Here is a 14,462-nt window from a genome sequence, read left to right on the forward strand (position 1 = left end):
CCACATCCTAACAAGCAAGTATCCATCATGATACTAAAATGGGACCCTACTACCTTTCAAAGATGGGGTGAACTAGAAGAGGAAGATTTATACAAAATGCTTTACAAAGACAATGAAGAGGACACACAAGATCACATCAGTCTACCATGTGAGAAATATGGCAAAGGCATCAAAATTCTACAAAAATTTGGGTATGATGGAAAAAGCCCTCTTGGGTTACGAAAGGAAGGCATCATTGAACCTTTACAACCTGAATTGACTTTCAAAAAGGAACGCTCGAAAGGACTGGGTTTCTTCACTTCCAAGGTCCACACCCAAAGGACAGAAGAATCCTTGCAAATCAAAGCCGCCATAATTCAACAAGAGGATTACTATTCCACAGATTCCAATGAATGGGAATGGGGTTCAGACAAGTCCTCCAGTGACTATGAGCTCACCGATATATTCAGAGAGCTAGATGAACCAACAGAAGAAGAGGAATTTTATTAAAGATTCAAAGTTGGTCAAGAAACAACCCATGAGGATTCCACACAGTCCTTGTCTCAAGGTTCTAGGTTGAAATCACATAGGATGAGAACACCTGTCCCAGAATGCGCTACTAGTGATGATAATTTGGATTCGTTCGCAATCGAGATTGATGAGGAGAGTGCCATCGATGACCTCGATAATTACCTTGACATACCCGAGTATAACTGCATCTTCACTCTTAGCCCCGTTAACTTCGAAGACATTAACAACCTTCCCCTTGTTCACCACCAACTCATTGACTGGGATCATGAAGGACTTGCATAGTTTGACACATTCCAAAATGATGAATCTTTTATTGACTATCTGGGCATACGAGATGATCTTCCTCCTGGGGACCATAAAGCGGGATACACTATAGAACTCAACAACGTGGCATATTTTGGTGAGGGTGTCGGACCTTCCAATCGCAAAAATGTGAAAATAAGAACAAATCAAGGGTCTTATGGCGAAAACCACACTGTGGCGCTATCTGACCCCAAAAAAGTAAAAAGAAAGGACATATCTGAGGCCGAAAACCTCTCTGAGGCACCCGAAGATGGAAGGCTCAACATTCTCCCAGCATCATATGAGGAAAAGTCATCCATGTTGGTAGAGGAGACTATCAAAACAAACATTGGTACAGAAGAGGTTCCACACAACATATTCCTAGCTCAATCGTTGATAGAGTCTGAAAGGTCAAAATTCATAAGTTTCTTCAAAGAACGACAAATCAACTTTGCCTGGTCATACGCTGATATGCCTGGATTGGATCCGGATTTGGTAATGCATCATTTGACAGTCAAACCGGGGGCAAAGCCAGTAAAACAGAAATTAAGAAAAATGCATCCACAAGTGGCATTACTAGTCAAAGCAGAACTTGAGAAATTATTGGATGTCGGATTCATACGCCCAATCGATTATCCTGAATGGATCTCCAACTTAGTGCCTGTCAGTAAACCAGATCGCAGCATCAGAATTTGCACAGATTTTAGAGATATCAACAAAGCTTGTCCAAAGGACGACTTCCCATTGCCAAATATTGACTTGATTGTTGATCTCATAGTAGGTCATGAAATGTTATCATTAATGGATGGATTCTCTGGTTATAATCAAATAAGGATCGCGCTCGAGGATCAACACAAAACATCATTTACTTGTCCGTGGGGAACTTTCTACTGGAATGTCATGCCTTTCGAGCTAAAGAATGCAGGTGCTACATATCAAAGAGCCATGACTACTATCTTTCATGATCTCATGCACATAACCATGGAAGATTATGTTGACGACCTCTTGGGCAAATCAATAGACAGAAATACACATTTGGACATACTTTCAGTCGTCTTTGATCGGTTGGAAAAATACAAAGTAAGATTAAACCCCAAGAAGTGTGTCTTTGGAGTAACCTCCGGGAAGCTCCTAGGATTCATTGTATCCAAAAGAGGAATTGAAGTTGATCCAGCAAAATTCAAGGCCATCTTGGAGATGCAACCACCAAGAAATATCAGTCAACTTTGATCCTTACAAGGAAGACTCCAGTCCATCCGAAGATTCATAGCACAACTTGCAGATAAGTGTAATCCTTTTCAGCACCCGCTACATAAAAACATCAAATTCAAATGGGATGATAACTGTCAACAGGCTTTCCAGATGCTCAAAGATTATCTTCTAAATCTACCAGTTTTGATGCCACCAATTCCAGATCAACCTCTGTTACTATACATATCAGCTACTTCAACAGCACTGGGGGCACTCTTAGCACAACAAAGTGCTGAGGGCAAAGAAAAAGCAGTATACTATATCAGTCGCACATTGGTAGGATATGAGCTAAATTACACACCAATTGAGTGTGCATGTCTCGCCATGGTCTTTGCTTCACAGAAATTACGACATTACATGCTCACTCATAAGACTAAGTTAGTTGCAAGGATAGACCCATTGAAATACCTTCTCAATAAAGCAACACTTACTAGGCGACTAGCCAAATGGGTAATGATCCTGAGTGAATTCGACATCGAGTATGTGGATAGAAAAGAAATAAAAGGACAAGCCATTGCAGATCAATTAGCAGATGCTCCTATGATAGATGATGTTCCTCTAAGTTCAGAATTTCCAGATGAATCTATTTTGACAATGTCACATGCAAAGCCATGGCAACTGTACTTCGACGACTCATACACATAGCATGGGGCAGGAGCTGGCATCCTCTTTATAACTCCTCAAGGGGATTCCATACCAAAATCATACCGCTTATCATTTCCATGCACTAACAATATAGCGAAATATGAGGCATTAACAACAGGATTACGAATTGCAGTTCAATGGAAGATCCAGGAACTTCGTGTTTTTGGGGACTCCCAACTTGTCATCCGTCAAGCAACTGATGATTACCAAACAAAAGATGAAAAATTAATGCCTTATAAACAAATGGTGGATGACCTGAAACAACACTTCACAAAGATAGACTTTGAGCAGATACCAAGAGAGCAGAATTGTACCGCAGATGCCATGGCTACAATTGCTTCCCTGATTAATTTACCTCCAAATGAGACTTGCTATGAGTTCTTGGTGGATAACCTTTTGGTTCCTTCATATGAGATCATGCCTACGGAGACGATATGTGTTGTCGGTCCCGAATCCCAGTTATATGGTTCCATTTTCACATACCTTCGTGACAATACTCTACCTCCTGATCTATCAAATAACCAACGTCGCACTTTCATTCACCAATCATCTCGATATGTCATTTTAGCTGATATCCTATACTGGCGAGGTCTGAATGGCACTCTTCTTAGATGTTTAGAAAGCGACGAAGCTCAGATTGCATTACGTGAAGTGCATGAAGGGATATGTGGTCCACATGCTAGTGGTCCTACCTTGGCCAAGAAACTCATCAGGACTGGATATTATTGGCCTAATATGGAGAAAGACTCATATCAGTTTGTCAAGAAATGTAAGCAATGTCAAATTCATGGAGACCTCATACATGCACCAACACAAGAACTTCAACCACTTACGTCTCTTTGGCCCTTTTATCAGTGGGGACTCGATCTTATAGGCAAGATTCACCCTCCTTCGTCCAACGGTCATAAATTCATTATCACTACCACAGAGTATTTCACAAAATGGATTGAAGTTGTGCCTCTCACATAGGTCACTGGAAAACAGATTACTACATTCATCCTCAACTATATCATTTGCCGATATGGTATTCCTCTTTCCATTATCACTGATAATGGGCGTCCCTTCAAAAATTAGGATGTTCGTGAACTTTGTGACCACTTCCATATTTCTCATCGTTTCTCCACACCATATTATCCCCAAGGTAATGGTCAAACTGAGACATCTAATAAAACAATCCTTAAAATCTTAAAGAAGGCAGTTGACGAAGCTGGCCGTAATTGGCATATCCAACTAAATCCTGCACTTTGGGCTTACCACACGAGTGTCCGCACACCTACAGGAGCTACACCTTATTCACTTGTCTATGGTGCTGAAGCCATCTTGCCTATTGAGGTCGAGCTACCCTCTTTACGGGTTTCTTTGCAAAACATCATTAGTGATGAAGACTATAGGGCCTCTCGCTTACAAGAGCTGGAACTACTAGATGAATGAAGACAAACTATTTTTAATCATCTCAAAGCTTACCAACAACGAATGAGTCGTAGCTACAATCACAAGGTCAAGCCTCGCACATTTGAGGTAGGTGATTTGGTTCTCAGAGAAAATCCCAAAAATCAGCAAGACAGAGAGAAGAAGGGCAAGTTCGAACCAAATTGGCTTGGTCCTTACATAATTATAGCAGCATATGGATCTGGGGCATATCAGCTCTCAACTATAGAGGGTGAACCTTTGGAGGATCCTATCAACAACATGCACCTTCGCAGGTTCTACACATAGCTCTTCGGAATATCCTAATTCAAAAATACAAAAAAAAAATTCAAAAAATTCAAAAATACAAAAAAATCTTAAAACAAAAAAATCATTACTCGGTGAAAACTTGGCAAATAGGCGGCTTGTGACACAAAAAACATTGAAAAATCGAAAAAAAGTAAAGAGAAATAATTTCGTCCAACGGTGAAAACCACTTTGGTGGCGCCCTGGGCAAGTACCATGGTGAAAACTGGGTCACCAGCGCCATGCGTAGAGATATTGCTGTCAATTATTTCATCTGCTAGCACAATTTACATTTGCATTATCATATTCATCTGCATTACATACATTCACATCTGCATCATGCATACATATATAAAACATAAAAGAACAAAAAAAAAAATATTGCATTGCATCATATACATATTTGCATCCATATCATAAGCATCACATAAGAACATCTCATCACATAGGTACACATGCATATGGCTACTGCAAAGATGAATCATCTCATATATATATATATATATAAAGTGTCATGATACAATGATGTCAAAATCATATGGCTACAATCACCCGCAGGTGTCTACATCATCATGCAAAAATGGTACAATACTGATACATAGGGAGCCCTCTACGGCTATGATGAATTCCCCTCCCTTAGATCTGGCTGGCCTCAATGGAGTCTGAGCCCTAGAAGGACTCGCCCCAAGATCATCTCTCCTGGCCCCTGTGTCCTCTGTAGCCACCCCTCATGTCGCCCTATCCGGACAGAAGAACCCACTGATTGCTCCTCCTATCACTGCTAGCAGCGCTAATCTTGTAGCTGTCATGGTGTCCCAAGCCACATGTCCAGCCCTCATCTCCAATCCTGGGTCCTGGAACACTCGTCTCAGGGCCTCCTTGTCTCCATCTCGATCGCAGGGAATCAGCGCCCCATCGATTGGTATCCTCAGGATCCTGTATACATCCTCAAGGGTGACTGTCATCGCACCCATCGACAAATGAAAGGTGCAAGTCTCGGAGTGCCACCTCTCCGCCAGTGCAGTCAGCAGTCCCATGTTCGCCCGAAACTCAGGCACATACAGAATATGTCTCAGACCCATAGCTTCAATAGCCGCTCGGTCCTCAAAAGTCAGCTCAGGTCGCAATCTTTGCGTCGATGGGAATCTCTCACATGACTCCAACATAGGCAAATACTCTTGTAGTCAAGCAAATCAATCATGTCAGTCATCGTGGAATTCAATGTTCATCACAAAATGCTACTGTTTATCTAAGTGCATATGGCATTCTATCCTAGTGACACTCCCTGTTCATCACAAAGTGTTGCTATCTATCCTAGTGACACTTACTGTTCATCACAAAGTGCTGCTATTTATCCTAGTAGTACTCCCTGTTCATCACAAAGTACTACGTGTGTGGCACTCCATGTTCATCACAAAGTACTACGTGTGTGGCACTCCATGTTCATCACAAAGTGCTGCTCACATTTGCACTCCCTGTTCATCACAAAGTGCTGCTCACATTTGCACTCCCTGTTCATCACAAAGTGTTGCTCACATTTGCACTCCATGTTCATCACAAAGTGCTACTTACATTTGCACTCCCCGTTCATCACAAAGTGCTGCTCACATTTGCACTCCTCGTTCATCACAAAGTGTTGCTCATACATTCGCACTCCCTGTTCATCACAAAGTACTCTATCTTGGTACTCACTGTTCATCACAAAGTGCCTTGATCTATCCTAGTCTTCCCTAGAGGACCTACTTGAGTGTATCCTCTCAGCAGCTTATCCAATCGACAACGTATGTTCATCACAGAATTACCGATTTGACCTAGAAGACAAAAAATTCACATTTTTTGACACAAACGTGCTTTCCTGACATAAACACGCATTTATTACATTACCTAGTATGCATTAATGACAACAATAAATGCATCAAAGTATGAGGAGGTTTTGTGGTACTCACCGGCTCTCCTGCCTCTGCTGGCCTCTGGAATCGGCGAACGCGATCGAATCTGTGAACAAAAGCCATCGCTGCTAACTGTTGCTGCTCTTTTCTCTCTCTGCACTCTAATCTCGTGGATGTGTAAATGACAATGAGGATGTATTTTCCCCCGTGGTCTATCTTATAGACTACCCTAGCCCTAGCCCTTGCCTCCCGAGTCAGTCTTCATTATCCCGTGACTCTGTCACTTTATCCGGTTAGTCCATTCTATCCTGTCTTTCTTATCAAGAGATTGTCTGCAATCTTTTCAAACATTTTCATCCAATCTCTCGAGGGGGCATATCATTCCCATCTTGGGGCAACTTTGTATCAGTTCATATTATCTTCTTTGAAACAACGCGACAAGCTGCATTGTCTCAAAGAGGGGCAAAATGTAGACACCCAAAATTGTCATGTCTAATTAAATAAATATTTTATTTATTTAATTATCTAAGCTTAATTCTTCTATTAATTAAATAAATCTTTATTTATTTAATTAATTCATTCATCCTCTTCTAGCCTTATTTCTCATTTAAATAAATACATTTATTTATTTAAATTATTCTTTTTCTAAATTAAATAAATATTTTATTTATTTAATTGATCTCACTTCTTCTATTAATTAAATAAATCTTTATTTATTTAATTAATTCATTAGCTTTTTCTACCCATGACACATGTCATTCATCTCTTAATTCCTACACTACCTACCCCTTTCATTATTTTATTATTTCCTCTACCTACCCTCTAATCATAGCCGACCTCCTTTTACACCTCTCAATCTTATCCTTCCATTTCATATAGTGTCTTCTATATAAGGAGATGCTTCCTTCATTATCAAACCCTAATCGTTCTATGCATTCTAATGAATCATCTTAATGACTTGACTACACTACGATCCTACTTGCAACCACATTCCGTTCTTTGTTCAGCTCTTATACACATAAAATCTGAGAGCAAATATATCAAGCAAGATCAATGGAGATAGGAAGAATGGAGATTCAAACCCTATTGGACATGTGATGGTATAATCTTTGTGATTTCGTTTGATTTGCATTGCCTTAGGTAATCTTCATATGTTATGGTGGATCTTTGTTGTTGTTAGGCTAGGGTTTTTGTGGTTGAATTCATTTAGCCTTTCAATATCGTTATTGTTGTTATCCATTTTCACCATATACACTTGTATCAATAGAAGATTAGGATGAAACATGAGTATCGATTAAAAAAATTGTCATTGTTTAAATAATGTGGTGGAAAGGTGCTTAAAGGTAAAAATATATTATAATCAAGCATATTCTTATCACTGTCCATTGAAAAAGTATAAATCATATGAGAATTATTGATAAGTGTAACTAGTGTATCTAAAATGGAAGGAAATATAATCAATAGATTCTAAAGGAGTAGAAGGTACATATATGTAGTGATACAATTCTTCTCTAGATAATGTAATCCTATCCAAGTTATAATTAAAAATGTCATGAGTGAATCAACTAGAAAAGGATCACATGCCACAAATAGTTTAAATATAGTGAAGTCTATAATGGAAACAATTAAGACTTATCCAAGAAATGGGAAAATAAGAGGCCATGATGTAAAGATATAACAATTAAGACTTATCCAAGTTTGGGTTCATAGAGTTCACAAGACTATACAATAAAGGCCCAAAATCCTAAAATATGTGAATAAATGGTATAAAAATGAAGCAAGTGCTACAATATAAACAATAATATTTATCACTAATTAGATCTAAAAATAAATCCTAGAGTTGTCAATAATGATTAGTAGGTTAGATAAAATTTCTCACGTATTGAAGGTCAAACCCTATAATAAAGAAATAGCTATGAAGCACAAATGTGATTGGATAATCAAACCCTCACTAGATTTAAAAATTAGATATCTAAAAGAAGAAACATGTATCTTAAACCTTAATATGGAAGGAGTAAACCTATTGGTTCAAGCCTAAGGGTGTATGATAGGCCAGGTTCACAAAAAATGTAAAGAAATAAAATTAATGTGCATTAACAACATAAGTTAATAGATAAGTGCATAGAATTAAGCATAATTAGGCTCAACTTATTTTAGGAATTGGGTTTGAAGAAATGTACTTAATATTCAAAAATTAAATGTAGGGAACAATTGCACTTAGCTTTAGGAAAACAATAATGAAAAATTGTTTAATATGTAATATTGGAATCATTTGCTATACATAAAAAATGACTAAAAAAAGATCACATATTTTTTTCACTATAAAATTAGTGTTCTTAGTTTGTTAGATGTCTTAGGGTTTTTGCAATTTCATAATTCATTATGGTTCAAACATGAGCCCCTCAAGTTTGAACTTGAGCTTGATGGCCTTAAACTTATGTGTAGAAATGAACCAGTAGAATGCATGTGCAATGATATTTTTTCTTTGTCCTTGTGTTTAAATATATCACATTTGTGTTTATAAACATCTTTAACGATATACTTGAACTGCTAGAGTCAATTTTTCGTAGGTCAATTGTCTATATAAGCCAACTTTATAGTTGTGAGCTAACAATCATACACAACATTCACAAACATGTTCTTTCTAAGCTCCAAAAGTGTTCCTAGTGTAATTACTCTTTGTTTGACCATATGAATTTATTACAGTCATCTTTAAATATCAAAACATAATAGCAAGCCACATAAACATGTGTAGGGTCAACTCAAAATGAAATGAGTAGTGGAAAGAGGCAAGAATGTGAGAAACTAAAATTTGTATTTAAAAATTTTTGGTTGATCCATTTGGGATTGATCTCCAAGAAATAAAAATGCTTATTTTGAGGTAGCTATTAAATATATGGACTTATGAATATAAGTTGTTGAATGATTTGTAAATGACAAATATATGAGAATATGCATAAATATAAATAAAATGAAATAAAATACTTGAAAATTAATGTATATAAACATAAACTAAATAGGAACAAACATCGATAGATATGTCAAACTTACACTTATTACTATACAATCGTATTAGGATAATCGTATTGAGATGTTCCATTAAAATAAACTTAAAGTTGAAATCAGAATTATAATATATATAAAAAGAGTGAAAAACTTTGACCATTTTTTCTATTTCACAAACTTATATGCTAAGAAATCAGTATGAATATACAAAAATCCAGTATTGAAACATATTCAACTACTAGATTCTTTCCCTAAATGAGAGAAAGAATCTATGATTAATAGAAGTTACCCTAAAAACAGTCGAAACAAGACTGACTTTTAGAGAAGCCATTTATGTGCACATGGAAATGAGCTGTTAAAACATTAATTTTCCTTTTTGAAAATGACAAGCTACAAAATACTGACAGGACAGTAGAAGACCTTAAATCCTCATTACTCCTTTACATGTATACAAAATTGGAAGTAATCTCAGAATATAGACGACCTTCCATCCCAACACAACCACTTTAAATCCTCCTCCGTCACTTCCATTTCCACTTTGGTGGTCGATATGTTTTCCTTACAATATGCAAATGAATGTGCTGAATTCTCCTGCAACTGCTCATTAGCCATCACAGAAGAGCTCAAAGCTGTATTTTCACAATTGTTAACTCTTTTCTCAACTTGGCTTGTGGCTTGACTGTCAAGAGACTTCATAGAGGTTGCCTTTCTGTACACCCTACACAGTCGAACACTTCCTCCATTCTCACTCACACTCTGCAATGTGAAACCAATCAATACATCAACAACTTATCTTACATAACAATGTTATAGAGAGGAGATAAAGGAATCATGTTCAGTGTTTTGGGTTGTGACTTCTGATTAGAGTTTTATAATATATGTTTGGATGAGGAGTAAGGCGTGGAGCAAAATGGTGTGGGTGTATTAGTAAAAACTTTTATCTTAAATTTGACAGTCATTTACGCTTCAAAATATTAACATGTAGTACATAAATTTGTGTCATGGTAAATAAAATAGTTCCAAAGTAAAATAAGATAGCTCAGTCTTTGTAAAAGTCTTATTCAGCTTATGCAACGTCTCTCTTACAATCTTGTGGTTGGGTTTTGGGTTGTACAATTATTCCTTTCAGTTACTCTTGGTAACTTTCAATCTTGTTAAAAATATTTAACTGCTTCGTTGGGTATAAAAAATAAAATAAGATAGCTCAAAATTGATATCTATTGACATATTTTAGATAAATCCATTTAAGATATCTATAATAGTATTAAGACCAAACCTTCCACCATAAAAAAAACAATAACCATAGAAAAGTATCAAAAAATAAATAAATTATTACAGGATGAAGTCTGTATTCATTCATTATCCAGTCAGTCTTGTGGCCTTTCAGAGCCCTTCCTTCGTAGAAAACCAGAGTCTTTTTCAACCCAATTAGTGTCGAAGTAGACCGATTATAAATAGGTCTATCTGATCCGGTGGCCTTCCAGAAGCCTGCAGTAGTGATTCTGTTGGGTCGTCCATCGTTGTGCCCACGAGGTTTAACAAAGAAAAACCACTGCCTTTCTCCTTCAATCAGACATAACCCTGCATTGAAAAATAAATTTTAAGAAAAAAAATGAACACTACATAATAAAATTATCAATGTTAATGTTAATATGGTCAGTTTTTTTGCTATTTACGAAACAGTATTATTATTCTTTGATTTGATTGTGTAAAATTTATTAGCAGTAATATTTCAGATCACATTCTACAGATCATCTTCGGAATATTAGAATGCTCAAGAAAATGAAAAATGGGTTCTCTTTTTTCATCTTCTTTTTGAACTCTCTAACATCCTAACATTACATGTATGATTCGACATATTAATACTAAAAAACCTCGCACAATCAAATTCAAAAACAACGACAATATTACCAATATTTCTTAATCACCCATGATTGCTTAGTGGACACTCATGAATGATCTCAGCTCTAATTTCTTACCAGGAAGTTCCCAAGGTTCAAAAGCATAGAGATCAAGCTCTTGGATGACACTGACTTTGAATGGCTTCTTCTCCGCTTTGCGTCGAAGATAGAAGCCCACCAATTCCTCCTCAGTGGGGTGGAAACGAAACCCTGGAAAGTGTTTCAGCTGTTGCTCCTCCATTCTCTGCTATGTTGTGGGTATGCCATGGATTAACTTAGTTATATCTTTAGTAAAGTGAACAGTGTGTCGGTTTTCAGAAAATTCGTGCCAAAGGACCGGATGTTATGGGAAGTTGTGAGGAAGGAGCGTAGAAATTGCTTGGACGAGGACTACAAGAGGGTCTTTCATAGCTGGGCGGAGGAGGAAATTTCTGAGAATCTCGGTATTCTCGAGTTGCCATGATATCGTCCTTCTTCGTGGCAGCAGCATCTGTCAATTTATGTACATGGAATCTCTCTTGTTTATATTAAAGTAAATCAGGCAAAGTTAATTTATTCAGATTCGGAGTTTAGTCAATGGTTTTTTATGAGATGTTAATGAAATTTATATTGAGAAGATAGGTTTATATTATAATACTTTGTGGGTGATCTTTTGGGAAGGTTCAATGTTTCACTTTGTGAGCATCATCTAGATTTAATAAGTGCTAAGTGGATCATTTATTTTCATGAGAGATGGGTTCTTGTGAACCGCTACTCAAGAAACATGGATCAATGAGTTTGACTCAAAAACTACACAATTGAATCATGATAAAAATATCATAATTATAATAATTTGTTCAATATTATTTAGAAAATTGTGTTTTAGATTGTGTAGTCTTTAAAAAAAATTATTTAATGTCGATTGTTATGGAGTCAATTTTGATTAGCGTAAGCTTGATCCAATGTGAAATTAATGTGTCACGTGGAAATAATGATCAAATGTGTTTTAGTAAACTTGTTTTCCTCTTGCTTAATTGTTATGGAGTCAATTTTGATAGCACAAACTTGATTTAACTTGCAAGATTGATTTGTATCGTGGAAATAATGACAAATTTGTTCTAATAAGATTGCTTGCCTCTCGCTTCACAATAGTTGAATGTGTCAATGTGGTATCTAGAAACACATGGTTTAGGAATTCATTGACTCAACAAGTAAATAGGCTCTCCTAGATCAAACCCCTATAACAATTTGAGCTAAATGTAATGAGAAATATCAAAGATAAAATTCACCGTCATATAGGTGGCCTATATGCAAATGGGATTATTTGTCTTCTAGAAATTTGAAGTGTGTTCTACATCTTCTTTTTATTTCTAAAATCCAACATATGTACTATTAGCACAACAAACGTCTTTAAATACCAAAATATAGAACATGTTGCATAAACATGTTCCAATTCATCTCATAATGATTAATAGAAAGTTAGAATTTAATTTAAATGTAATAATTATGGATTCATTTTCACACACTATGAAATTGAATTATATCAATCCTATCCCCTTAGAAATGAACCATGGGACAAAAATGATAATATTTGAAAGAAGATATGCTACAAATCCTACTTAATTCTATGAGGAGTGTATGCATCACATAACACACCCCCCATTTTTTATTTTGAGTTCCTCTTGTTTTATGCTTGTTTTGAAATATTTTTTTATATTTTGTCCCTTGATGAGTCGCTCATCAAGTAAGGCAAGAGGGGAGTTTTCCATCGAAATCCCAAATCTTTGAGGTCTCTTTTAAGTATTTCATGAGTTGTACGATGCCTTCAATTTTCCTTGCTAGAGTACTTTATTTTTGGATTTTCAAACTTTCACGTAATTCAATGATTGGATTCATTATGTTCCTAGTCTATTACTTTCCCAATTCTTGCTAAGGCACATGCGTTCAATCGTTTTTTGCTGGACTTAGTTTTTAAAGCCTAGTTGTGATTTGCGGTTTCAAGGGTTTTCATCCCTTTCATCATTTTCGTCCAAGTCATGTTAAGTACCTAAACTCTACTTTCACTTAGATATCAAAGCTTCAAGTTTATGAATACATATTATAAGCATTCATTATGGGAAAACCTTAACTTTTGTTTATCTTTTAGAGTTTCAAGTTCAAAACCTCAAGAATTTGATTAATCGAGTATCTTATAAGCAATACCCTTAAATCTTAATTTGTTGGAATTTAACATTTATTTATTTTTGGTTTGGAACTTCATAGATGTAACTAATTTAATATCAAGTAGGTAGTATCTTGAACTTCAATTCATAATTGCTATTAATTTTCAAGATTTTTAGTTCAAGGATTGTAGTGATCTAATTAATCAAATAACTCATGGATCATGATTTCAAAGCTCAATCCTTGATATTTATTTTATTTTAAAACTTTGGATTCAATTCTTATATAATCAATCTACTTTGATACATTATAATTGGTAAGCTTGATTCCCCTTATGTTCACTTTCTTTAAGAGCTTTTAAGTCTAGGACTTTGAAGATGTAGTCAATAACTTACATCATAAATGGTAGATTTGATGCTTGATTCTCAATGCATGCTCCCATGAGTATCCTTCATTAAACTAAATCCTATTATATATCTTCTTCATGTAGACCTTTAGGAATTCTTTACATTGGTACCATGACATTAGGTATTCTACAATCTTGATGTGCTTATGGCTTTGTAAATGGTAGATTTGATGCTTGATTCTCAATGCATGCTCTCATGAGTATCTTTCATTAAACTAAATCCTATTATATATCTTCTTCATGTAGACATGTACGAATTCTTTACATTAGTACCATGACATTGGGTATTCTACAATCTTCATGTGCTTATAGTTTTGAAAGCCAATGTTGATTTTTTAAAGCTCATTTTTCTTCCCTTCCAATTAGTGTATTTTACATGTTTCTTAGTTCTAAGGCATAGTGGTATATATTTTCTTGGAGTCTCATTCTATTTTAGTGTAGCTATTTAAGTGGGTAATCAAACCTTCTCTTACCTAGTAGACACGTGTTATATCTGATAGCCACAATTCTTGCCTTCTAAACTATTTTATTCTTTTGGGATTATAGATTGTCTCTTACCTCCTTGCAAGTTTCATATATTATAACTTGATCTTCTAATAAGTTGTATTAAATCACATATTATATTTTTTTAAGGGTAGTTTAATTCACTTTCTCTTAAAATATCATGTGATTAAACAATTTTATTATTTGTTTTTTTTATAATTCATTTATTGAAATTGA

General features: G+C 35.7%; 1 protein-coding gene across 1 annotated transcript in view; it reads right to left on the bottom strand.

Annotated features, from left to right (window-relative positions):
- The window catches only part of LOC131067606 (uncharacterized), a 73,869-nt gene extending 62,335 nt beyond the window's left edge, over positions 1 to 11,534 (bottom strand). The window contains exons 1-3 of the mRNA XM_058002680.2: positions 11,276 to 11,534; positions 10,633 to 10,877; positions 9,768 to 10,052 (exon numbers count right to left, since the gene is read on the bottom strand). Of these exons, the coding sequence (XP_057858663.2) occupies positions 9,768 to 10,052; positions 10,633 to 10,877; positions 11,276 to 11,438 (693 nt within the window). The 5' untranslated portion in view covers positions 11,439 to 11,534. The remainder of the gene's footprint in view (positions 1 to 9,767; positions 10,053 to 10,632; positions 10,878 to 11,275) is intronic.
- Positions 11,535 to 14,462: the final 2,928 nt, after the last annotated feature.

This window comes from Cryptomeria japonica, chromosome 5 (genome assembly GCF_030272615.1).
Source record: "Cryptomeria japonica chromosome 5, Sugi_1.0, whole genome shotgun sequence".
NCBI classification, from domain to species: domain Eukaryota; kingdom Viridiplantae; phylum Streptophyta; class Pinopsida; order Cupressales; family Cupressaceae; genus Cryptomeria; species Cryptomeria japonica.